This window comes from Mchenga conophoros, linkage group LG9 (genome assembly GCF_057382185.1).
Source record: "Mchenga conophoros isolate Kocher_MC1m ecotype Shallow Benthic linkage group LG9, M_conophoros_male_GT1.1, whole genome shotgun sequence".
Classification (NCBI taxonomy): domain Eukaryota; kingdom Metazoa; phylum Chordata; class Actinopteri; order Cichliformes; family Cichlidae; genus Mchenga; species Mchenga conophoros.
In genome coordinates, this window is record NC_140534.1 from 6,159,943 (window position 1) to 6,172,307 (window position 12,365).

General features: G+C 40.5%; 1 protein-coding gene across 1 annotated transcript in view; it reads right to left on the reverse strand.

Annotated features, from left to right (window-relative positions):
• The window catches only part of cubn (cubilin (intrinsic factor-cobalamin receptor)), a 78,955-nt gene that overhangs the window by 46,407 nt on the left and 20,183 nt on the right, over window positions 1-12,365 (reverse strand). Inside the window, exons 19-24 of the mRNA XM_085286227.1 lie at window positions 12,174-12,349; window positions 10,181-10,346; window positions 9,288-9,513; window positions 7,552-7,682; window positions 5,851-6,040; window positions 5,582-5,742 (exon numbers count right to left, since the gene is read on the reverse strand). Coding sequence (XP_085142353.1) covers window positions 5,582-5,742; window positions 5,851-6,040; window positions 7,552-7,682; window positions 9,288-9,513; window positions 10,181-10,346; window positions 12,174-12,349 — 1,050 coding nt within the window. The remainder of the gene's footprint in view (window positions 1-5,581; window positions 5,743-5,850; window positions 6,041-7,551; window positions 7,683-9,287; window positions 9,514-10,180; window positions 10,347-12,173; window positions 12,350-12,365) is intronic.

The following is a 12,365-nucleotide window of genomic DNA, read 5'->3' on the forward strand; positions in this document are numbered from 1 at the left end:
GCTGCTGCTTATTACAATATACCACAAACACACCCGGCAGAACATTATGTTATTTACACGGGTGCACATAAGTGGTCTGCATGTGCGCATTCGCTGTCAAAATAAAAGACGCGCACTAGAGCTGGGCGATAGAACGATAACGATATGTATCGCGATATAACTTTTACTCGATAGAGAGATTTAGCTATCGCGATAGACCTCGCCGTTCTTGTCCTCTTAAAAAAAAAAAAAAAAAAAAAAAGGTCAGCCAATCCAAATTAAGTAGCGCAGAGCCGAACCAATCACAGCCGCAGCGTCACGTCGCGTGACTTGTTACGTACAGCACAAGTGCCAAGCCGCACGTGTGTTTGTTTGGGAAGCAGCCAGCGGGTAATGGAGCCAGCGCGTAATGGAGGAAATGAGTGTGCCGACTAGAAAAATCAACCGAGCGTGACCGAAGAGAAAACAGATGATGGTTCCAATGCCGGAGAGATTGTCAAACGGAAGAGCCATAGAAGTTCCGTAGTGTGAAGGTATTTCGGCTATTTCAAGTCTGACAAAAAACAGAGTAGCGTGCACTGTAAATTGTACCGAAAGCAAGTCTGGAAATACAATAAACTGGTGCATGCGTCACACTGTGCGTCACGTTATTGTTTCGGTGAAATGAATTTCTACAATACTGTTACTGTTAATTCTACTCTCTGCAGTGTTTAAATGCTTACATATACACACAGTTACTGTCCCTCCACACATACGACTCTGTTCTGCTTCTATGCCCCAGCTTTGTTTACTTTTTCCCACCGAGGCTTCTAGACTTCTGATTGGCCAACATTTCTGCACGGTTAGGAATCTAGCGCCACCTGCTGCTTTGGCATGTTCATAGCAGCGTTTTCTTTCATTTCTCCCTTTATGTGTGGACGGGATTATTTTTAAAACGAAAACGGAAAATCTCCGTTTTCAAAAATACCCGTGTACGTGTGGATGTAGCCTCAGTCTCTGACTGGAAGCGCTAATTTGTCATTCGGCTTTTGTCAGACTAAAGTAACTGAGAATTTCCTTTTAGTTCTCAGTTTATTTGATATTGACAAAAGTTAGTCAGTTTTGTCTGTTCTTCTGTAAAACAAACTAAGATTTATTTTTAGAATTAATATTTTGTTTCTAAGTGGAATTGACAATTTAGTCTGTTTCGTTTGTTCTATTTTGAAACTTAAACGCTTTAGCGGCTGCCTTTTGTGTAGTTTGCAATATTTGCCTTTATCTATCTGAAAAAGTCTCATGTTCCTTAAGTACATCTACCCTGTTGAACTTATTATGGGAAATAAATATTTAAATAAAAACAAGCTGCTGATTATTTCACATTTTACTTGTGAGCAACGGCACATTTAAATCTTACAAATATAGTTATTTGGCTTATATTGTGATAGATATCGTTATCGCCTGAAATGAAAAAAACATATCGTGATATGAAAAAATCTCATATCGCCCAGCTCTAACGCGCACCAGATAAGAAGTTGCAACGCGCGTTTGCGTCCATATAAAAAGCACTGTTTTTGTCCGCTAGAGTGGGATTTTCACGGCACATTCTGCACCACATCTCTGTGCGTTCATCATTTGTTTGAAGCCAGCTCACCTCCTGCAACCACTTTTCCGAGAATACGTGCTTCTTTTGTGGTTCGGACTCCTTCTGACATTTCTTTGGAGGTGGAGGAACACCAAAGTAATTGCTTAAAGGAGCTTCTTCGACATCTTTAAGAGTTCTAAACAAATGTCTGTCCTCCTCCAGAAAATCTTATGTATGCAAACACGCATTGCAACTTCATATCTTGTGCGCGTTTTTGTTTTGTTTTTGACAGCGAATGCGCACCTGCGGACCACTTATGTGCAGCCCTGGTTATTTAGCTCATCATTTCACAGCCACAGAAATTATTTTGTCCATGAAACCATAAAGCTGCACTTTCTTTTTGTCTTATAGTCTGATTTGTCATAACTTTTCCGTTTTGTGGTAAGCTTTTCTTTGGCTTTCACTTCTTCACCCTGACCTGTCTTATTTGGCTCAGCAGAACTGAAATATATATCCTGCTGCTTTTACACACACACACACACACACATAACAACCTCTCATATGTTTAAGCTTGCTGCGGGAGATTTCACTTGTCATGTTTGCATAGTAAGCTAACGATTGATAAGACGATGTCAGAGGAATTGGTGCGCAAATTATCATCACTCACAGATCAGTGCTGTCGCTCTCTATACACAGTTCCCGCGATTGCAAAGTGAAAGCAAAAAACAAGCGCAAATTCAAACGCGATTTCAATATGTCACATATTGACAGCGGCTCATCGATGCCAATGACATAATTACCCAGCTACATTTCCGAAAGAATGCAAAAGCATTGACATATATTTTTCCTTCCTACAATAGCCCGACGGGCAGGGCAGAGATAGATTTTGGTAGCCCGACTGGAAAAATCGCTAGCCCCGGGACGTCGGGCTAGCGATTTTGCAAGCCCTGTATCTGATTGAGGAATCACTCATCTTTGGAAAAGAGAGTTTATTACAGAGAAATGGCTCTTTCCAAAATAAAAGCTATACTACACGCTTCTTCTGGGCTGTATTCTCAGCAGCATATTGTAGCGGGTCAGGGCTGTTCGGCACCTGGACATTTGCAGGACTTTGTGTGGGGACGACTGACCCCTTAGGTGGGGGCTATGTAGCGGGTCAGGGCTGTTCGGGGTTCTGTTTGTACAGTTATGTTTTGTTTATGTTGCCATAGTGACGGGTGACGCCCTCTCGCTGCAACGGTGTGTCCTTCCGGGGTCAGAGGGCGCCCTGTGTGTTGTTGTTGTTGTTGCTGTGCGGTTGCCGCGCTGAGCAGTTAGCTAGCGGCAGTGTTCTTCTGCAGATGTCAATAAACGGCTGTGCTCCCTGGCTAGCTCACGGGAAGCAAGACCAAACGACACCTACGTCTCCACCTTGTCTGAGCTCGCCGAAATATTAAACATATCAGGTCCCCATAAGGAGAATCCTGTGCTAACGGCTGTCTAAATGACTCGGGTAAAGTTTGTAGCATGCATGCTTGTTGTTTTTGTCTGCTTCCACTTGTCTTTGCACTAGGATGATGTCGGCGTAAATGTTCAGTCATATTCGTTGTGTTCCCACTAGTGCTGTCAGCGTTAATCTCGTTGAAATGACGTTAACGCCACAACACGGCAAATCTCCGTTAACGAGCTACCCCTGATCGCCCCGTGCGTGGGGCTAGACGGCCAACACGTTAACAAGCTAACTGCACTAACACACTAGTTCCCACCCATGTAATTGAGCATTGCGTGGCACATCCAACATACTGTTTTACTTTAGTCCATGACGCGCTTACCTTCAGGGTCATACGTCACATGAAGACCAAAATAATTCCAAACGCCAGATCAGGGGTCCGTTCTTCGTACCTCGCTAAGTAAGTTAGCTGGATTTGATTGTTGACGGTTTCGCGTGATCTTGGATCGTTCGGTTCTCCGAAGCTCATCCGGGACTTGCTGTCATAGCAACAGATCCGTAAGCGTAAACCTGCTTAAGAGCAGGCTTACTTTATGTAAACAGGATTAGATCGCGGGAACTCAGGTATGTCCGCTTCATTTATACGAAAGCAACAGCGATATTTTTCCACTGTTTTTCCATAAATAAATATTATCAATGTAACTAAAGATAATGCAGTACTTGATTCTGTTATTGATTCCATACAGATACATACAGGTCATTTCCTAAAAAAGGGGAAATGTACTATTAATCATTCTATTTCATGTATTTGATTATTTCAGATGTAATTCATATTTCAGAGTAGTAATAGTAAATTACTTCATGTAATCAAGATGAGAGACCATGGCTATAAAAGCGAAGGTGGATTTGGGAAGTCTGTCGCAGCCATGTCCTGTCCGTATACGCGAGCCACCCATTGCGGAAGGTGCAAGATTTCAGAATTCAGCGTATATTGCGGGATAGACAGGATCCTTTAGCTCAGCGCGACAGTGTGCTCATAGAGAGATATCGATTTTCCCGTGAGGGTATTATTCACTTAACCAACTTGTTGACGAGGGGGTGCAGGACCACCACCTGTCTTTTTTTGCTCTGCCCTTTTCTTGGTTGCTGTTATGAACAAACAAACAGATTATTTCAGGGTCTCTGTCCAAGAGACGAAAAGCAATATAAGTGATAAATATTACCATTCTGTAGAATATTCTTATATTTCACTTTTACTTGTTCCCATGTTCTAGTGGGTCCTGTTGTGGCTCTAATGTGAAAGAGGATATGATGTAATATAATATAATAAATTTACCCTACCGCCTACTGGTGTTGGCCAGAGGGGCCGATGGCACGATATGGCAGCCTGGCTTCTGTCAGTCTGCCCCAGGGCAGCTGTGGCTACAACCGTAGCTGCTTCCACCAGTGTGTGAATGTGAGAGTGAATGAATAGTGGCATTGTAAAGCGCTTTGGGTGCCTTGAAAAGCGCTATATAAATCCAATCCATTATTATTATTATTATTAAATTACTTACGAGTTTGATTTGTCAGCAACTTTCTGCCAGCCCTCTCTCCTTGCTTTTGCAGCCTTTGCAGTGTTCCCTTGCGTTTTAATTAAACTCTGAAACTCCTGAAATCCCTCAATCAAGAGTTCTTGCTCTGCTGCCGAAAAATACTGAGCACGCTCCTTCGACATTTTTGCCGACCAATCAAAGGGTTGCCGATCAATGTTTCTACTATCGATGCGTCGCCCCTGTTAAGCCACCCAGTGATCTCACATTACTTCATCCAGCTATACTAATCGTCAACAACAGGTGTGTTCGGAGAACCGGAATAGCGAGCTCAAAGTTGGCGCGATGATTTGATCTTGGATGTGTCATTTGATCTTGGATGTAGTAAGCGAGGTACGAAAAAACGGACCCCTGAATGAGGGTGGGGGAGGTTCAATTTGCCATGTTGCAAGGAGAGCTTAACTTCTGTCTCGCTAGCTTGCCCTGCGCTCTTCCTTCTGACGATGCTGTCTGTGTGGAGCGCTCAGTGGATCTGCGCTCGACAGTGCAGCCTAGGCGGAGTAGTCGAACGCAGATTCACTGAGCGCTCAACACAGACAGCATCGTCAGAAGGAAAGTTGATAAAATAAATTACAAATTTTGTATTGTTCGATACATATGTGTACCGAACCGAAAGCACTGTATCGAACGGTTCAATATCGATACGAGTATCGTTGCACCCCTAATAATAGGACCAGTAATACCCGCAATTCTAGAAATGCTCTCACCCAGTAGTTGTAATTATAATTTTTAAATTCACTTAGAAACTTGGCCTTGGCCATTTCTCTACTTCCAGATGGCTGCTAACCTTTGACACGTGTCACTGAAATAATAGGTAACTTACAGATGTTTGTCGCAAAAGTGCAGATGTCCTGGCAAAATGCATGAATTTGGTGGTATTATCATTTTAATTCTATTAGTATTATAGTATATTATGAAAAAATAATTATAGCCCATAATGTCAAAGACTTACTTAAAATTAAACTTGATAAAGAAAAGCTGAAATAGTAAAAACTGGTATCACATATAATTGAACCTCACCAGTTTGTGTTCCGTCCCAGTGAGCCATGAAACCGGGACGAGTGACTGAGGTGTCAGATTTGAATCGAACCCACAAACGGTTGCTGTGTGACATCAGAACTGGAGGCCGCTGATTGGCACAGAACTTACCAATCAAGGGAGATGTCTCAAAGCCCCCGTCCCTAGTTGAGACAGTGGAAGTTCAACATGTCAGTGGTCTGAGTAAAAAGTATTACGGATAAAACTGTACAGCAGTTTTCTTCCAAGTAGGCAGAAATTTTTTTCCTCACCTGATCTCCACAAAATCAAAGCTGCAAGAAGGGTGGAGCCCCTCCAACTCAAAATCAGTGAAGTTCAGCATAATCTGCATATTAACATCCACAATTATCTTGAAGATGCAGTCTCTACTGTTGGGGTAATATTGTGGGTAGTTGGGTGAACTGAAAGACCCAGTAGGGGTGGTGAAAGTCTGGCCACAGTCTGTTGAGACAGAAAAGGGGGGAATAATATTTTTTAAAAATTACAATCCGAATATAATATTATTTTTTGCATGAGAAAAAGCAGCGAAGCATGGAAAAATCCCTAAAATGTCGTTTTCTTGATTAAATTCTAAAACTGATATAGTTAATTACATGTTTTCTCTATAACGATGTTTGTGCAGGCAGACTGCATGACTGGGTGTCTGATTTTATACACTGTGACTGAAAACACCATGTCCATATACAGATGAGAAAAAAGTTATTAGTCCCCCGATGAAATTTATGTCAAGTTTTTGAAGTTCTTGTCAAATTTTTCCCTGTTCTTCTTTAATGCAGCACATCATTTTCATAAATTCTTTCTGTCTGCACACAATAACAGAATTATTTTAGAAAATAAATTACCAGGGTCCAGATTCAAAGTCCACTGAAAAACTGACTTTTATTGAGCCATAGCATAAAGCACTTCTGGGCAATGATGTGGTACAACTCTTTAATGCTTAAAGCTTGTAAAATCACGAGGAGGGGCTGAACTATCACTTCAAAACATATTTTGCCAAAAAACACAAGAAATCAGTTTAGACTTTACACTTACAGAAGTTATTTCACAAACCCTCACAAAGCAGGAAGTAGATGTACAAAGTTATCACAGCATTTCAAGTGTCAAGAACTGGAGGGGGAAGTATCATCTGTAAACTAAAGAACAAGCTTGGCAGAGATAGACAGCAATCAATTTCAAAGACTCCAGAACACCAATGAATGGTTTGGCCAAGTCAGGAATTGTAGTCTCAAATAAAGAAATGAGTAGAACTCTTCACAGGAATGGACTGCAGGGTTGCAGATGAAGAAAAAGTCCAGTTTTAGAGACACCTTGAAGCCAGACTGAAGTATGCTCAGGAAACCTGGAGAAAGATGCTAGAAGTGTGTTCTTAGATTAGATGACAAACAACTAGCTCTTTGAAGGAAGAAGGGAAAGGCGTGCTTCCCAAAGACCCCCCCGTCCCACAGTAAAACACAATGATAGGAGTATTATCAGTGTATCTAGGAATCTCTTCAAGGTGGAAGGAATCGAGAAGAAACAAGGATATGTCCAAACTGAGCCTGCATCATCACTTTATCTTGATACATGACAATGGTCCAGAACATACATTGGTATTCATAACGTACCACCTCCAGAAGACCAAAGTGAATAAAAAAAACAAACATCTGTGGGATGAACTGAAGACCCAGGTCAATGGCAGAAGCCTATAAAACTGGAGGCCTTGTGAAAAAAACAAAAATGGACTGGGATTGCTCAAGAGATGTGTGTCAAAAGACTTTAGGCACTTATCCAACAAAAAAGGGTACAATTTGCATTAGGAAGCTAATAATTTTGAACCTGGTAGTTTTTGATTGTGGGGAAAAAAAATTTTTTCATTTGTTTGCAAAACTTTTAATATGTCAATAAAAACTAGGATGTCTGGAAAAGCTGTGTTAAAAATTCTATGCTCTGTTTTGGGAAAGATAACCATGTACCTGTGGTGGCATTGATGGAGATATAGCTAGCAGAGAATCCTTCTGTGTTTAAACTTGAGTCAGACACAAATAGCAGGGTCAGCTGGTTGTCAGTACTCGTGATGGATGGAGGCACTGAGCGACCACAGTACCTGCACATACAAAATGCAACATGTAGACAAATTTATACTTGTACCTTGTACCAGCATGTACAAAACAATCCAAACCTTTACAAACCCAATTGCTTTGTAACTTAAATGTAGTTTGCATCATTCTACAAATCAGAATGAGCAGGATAAAAAAAAGTATTTTAAAGTAACAAGCCTCTTTTAAAGCTGTAAAGTAAAAATACCAAAACAAAACAGCATTGTTATAGTAGCTGGATAATCAACACATCCATAACAATGCATGGAGTGACAAATCATACAAAGCATCCTTTGAAATTAAAGTTCATAACAAATTATTATTCTTCTTCTGGAAGAAGACATCCTCATTTTGATTTTTGTGGCATTGTGTTACTGAAAACATGAGGCCTTTACTGAAAAAGAAAGAAATATATATTCATCAAAAATCTTGTTTTACTTTCCTTTTATACAAAGATTTCCTTGAATTCTCCTCCTTCTCTTCTACAAAGGGTAATTTGTTGAGAACAAAATGATTTAAGGGTCGAATTGTCACAGTCCTGGGTTGGTGACCCAGCGGTTTACCTTTTTCTGTGTTTTTGTCATTTTGTATTATTATTTGTGTTTTGGTCCTCTGTGTTAGTCTAGAGTTATTCTACTGGTGGTTCGATTTAGATTTGTTTATTGGATTTCCCCCATGTCTTTGCCCTCTGTGTCTCCCTCTCTGTGTTTGTGCTTATGCGTGTACGTGTGCCTCGTTTCACTCCGTCATGTTTATCTGTTTCCCCAGCCCATCACGTCTGCCCTCTTTCTCTCTCTCCCTCATGTTCCCTCGCTCCCTCTAGTCTACCACTCCTCCACTCCCACTTCCTGTTTTAATGTGAAAGTCATGTGCCCGTGTTCGGTGTGTCTAGTTAATTTGTGTCAGCTATGTTTCCCTGTGTGTCTCTCTGTGTGTTCAGTTTATCATTTAACAGTATAGTTTTGTATCGTTTTGCTATTCAGCAATAAAGCTGTTCCTTTGAGTTTGAGTCCGCGATTGGGTCCTTTCCTGCCTGACATGCATTTAGAATAACACTAAAGCACAAAAGGTTGAGATTGTTTTGGGAAGTAATTTTCCCACTGACACAAGCCTCTCAGTATTTTATATACATTTTTTTTCTTCATTATACTCAGTCAACCCATACTGGTGAGACTGTCCCACCATGCAACTTTCCCAGACCTTTGTTGCTAAAATGATTTTTCCCCCCAAAAAACTTTTTATTCACATTTTACATAGCATCCCAACTTATGGTACCCCTTTTTGTGACTTTTTATTTGTCTCTATGTAAAACAAAGAATGAATCAGGCTTACTTCTTTAAATTAACTGTGAAGCTAACAATTTAGCTTAGTTGGGATGACTTCCAAGACCAATACCAACTTTTGCGAGTTCTCAAGTTAGTTGAATATGCTTGACAAGATGACCTTTTAACATTTTTAATAATTTTATTCCTCTTCTGTATAAATATGCAACTGTGTGAATCATACAATCATCATAATTATCATTATAAAATCAACATGCACACTTGTGTACAAATGTTGATGCAAAGTGGTTGTTGAGTGCATATATGTGCAGTTGTGTGTGCATGGTGTACCTTCCAATCTTGTTTCCGGTTTGCACTGTGCCGTTGTCGTAGACCTCCAGATAATCAAAGTTACAATTAGCATGGTACTCTAAGTTGAATGACTCAAATGTCAGCCGAATCAGGTTGCCTGGGCTAACATTGATGTACCAGGTGCAATTGGCACCATGGGGGTAGCTGCTGGGATGACCAGGGCTTGTAATGGTGCCAGAAGGACTGGTCAAGGTGTCACCACAGCCTGGAATATGAAAAAAAAACAAATTAGAGATCAACAGACTTTTGAGCTTGAGCTTTCAAAGCTTAAAGACAGGTCTGAAACAATTGGAACTTAATGTCATGTAAAAATAAAAAATAAAAGCAGGTTTAAAAAGAGCAGGTGTGCTGCTGTGCCTTCTTTAAAGGTTTAAAGGTTTCTGCTAGCTGTTACTAAATATCAGACTGTATTTACATACATATGCTGGACAAGTCAGTTTATCAGTTATCTTAAATTGGTTAACAGCAGTTTCAAATACACACTCGGTTATAATAAATTCATGAGCTTACATTACAGTTAATAAAATCTTATCTTATTTACAGTGAATGAACTTGATTACAAAATTTCCACATTTCTGTCAGTATCTGTGTTTACTCACAGTCAATTCTTGTGGGGTTTTTGAGGGGGGGGGTTTTCAAAAAGGAAAGAAATATCATCCAGACAAACAATATACATTTTTTAAGCAAAAAAACAAACAATACATTTTAAGAAAGATCAATTTAAAAACTGAGAAAAAACTAATCCTACAAAAGCCAAGAGATGAAAACCTGCTTAGCAAATTGCCATCATATCTGGTGATCTGCAAAATATTTGTCACTTATATTTGTCACTTATAAGAGTACTCAATGAGAAACATTGATACTTCTCTCACCCTCTATGGCAGAGTCATAGGCTGCTTCAAAGCCGTGGTTGCTGACAGAAGAGTCAGTGGTGAATTTGATGTACATAGATCGCTGAGTAGACTGAAGCCTGGGGGGAATCTCAGCACCACAAAATGTCCCCAGCAGAGGAGAGCTTGACGTGGCTCCATCCCTGACCTAGAAACAGGACAAAGCATGTGCTCATATAACTGATCCACTGCCACGAGTTCAAGTATGAATAACGCACAAGCACTGTTACATTTATAGGTGAAATATAAAAGCATTACTGCATCAGTGCCACCAGAGAGAACTACTCACATATATCCAAAAAAACAAAACAAAAACCCACCCACAAAACATAAAATTATTCAAAGCAATTTATGGTACTGAGCTTTACACATGTGATAGCTGTAACCAGATGTGAATTTTTAACATTTAAGTTAAATACAGCTGTTTTGGAACTTAAAACTTGAGAAAGGAAATTAAGGTAAGATGGTGTAATGGAGTAGGCAGTCTCAGCAGACCACAAAGTATTGATGTATGGAGTTAGATGTGGTCACTCACTAATCCTTAACCCATATCTGAAATCATTTAAACAAAAAAAACCCACCTACACCTGGAGAATGGAGAACGACACCCCACATGGGCCCCCAGAGGAATGGCCCACTCCCAGCTTAGGTCTTCACCCTTCCACTAACTTCCCCAATGTGCTGCCCCTCCACCCGCTTAAACATGTCCCTCACACTAAACCAAGTGAGGTGTGAATTCAGGAGGCAACAGGTCCTGATGTATTGTAAGAACCTGAGGGACAAGCTCCAGTACACAGGTGGACCGTCTGTCATGGTCCTGGGTCTATGACCCAGCGCTTTTAGTTTGTTATCATTTTCTAGATGATGATTGTTTAAGTTCTGTGTTATTTTCGATCTGCCTCTGAGTCTGCGTCTGAATCTGTCTGTTTAGTTCAATGTCTTGTCTGGTTCCATGTATCTGAGTTTCCTGTTTTATTGTGAAGGTCCGTGTCGTATGTGAGTGTGATCAGTTTACGTTTCCCCTGTCCCGTCAGCCCAGATTCCTCCCAGCTGTGTTGCCCTCCTGTCTCTCATCCCCTGATTACTGGTGTGTGTATTTAAGCCCTGTGTGTTCTCCTGCCTGTTGCCGGTTCGTCTGTGTTCCTCCGTGTAACTCCGTGTCAGTCTGTTACCCTGTGTTCCACGGTGTCCTGTTCCTCGTCTGCGTCTCTCTGCTATTCATCATCCGTTGTCATATGCTCCCAGGTCTGTTATTTTTAGTTCTCCCAGTTTAGGTGTCTTTAGTTGTTTGTTATGCCCCACTGTTTGTTTGCCACTACACCTCTGTAAATAAAACCACCGGTATCTCATCCACTGCCTGCATCTTGGGTCCTCCTTCTAAATCCACACGGCTCGCCTCGGCAGCCGTGACACCGTCATCTCACCATGACACAAGAACTGATGTGAAAATCGTCATGCAACACCCACAACAAAAGTGACGCGGTGAGCATAGAAACAGCCTAAGAGGTCATCCCTATTAAGCCTAGATTATATTCCATTCCAGGTATTTAACAGTTAATCATTAATCACATTAATCACACCTTCAAATCCATAAATCAGAATTTGAACCAGGATTTCCTCATAATTATTGCAATTATTGAAATGTTCATCTGTTCATATTTTTGTTTTGTGAATGAATGAAAATGTTTCTTGTGGTTTCCTCTGGATATGTTTTATTTGATGTAAAATAATATCAGTAATGTTACTCATCTATCACTTTTTATTGTCTGCAACATTTTCATTTCCTTAATGTTTTTATCACAGTGAAATAATATAAATAACCATAATAATAAAAAAGAAGAAGAACAATAGGAAGATAAAGAAGAAGAGGACAAATAATGAGGCTATTATTCTATTTTATTTGAGATTGTTGTGTGTCGTACTCAGAGTACTGTTAAAATATCTAACTGTGAGAACTAATATAAAATTAATTTACCTCAACATAATCATATCGACAGGAGCCTCCCTCAACGTCAAATGACAGGAAGTCAAGGGTGACCACATAACCCTCTGGCTGGTTAATCACCCATTCACAGACCTTATTATGGGGATATGCATTGGGGTGGTAGGGAGAGTGAAACTGCCCACTCCCAGATAAAGTACCTCCACAAGCTGGAGAGAGGGAGAG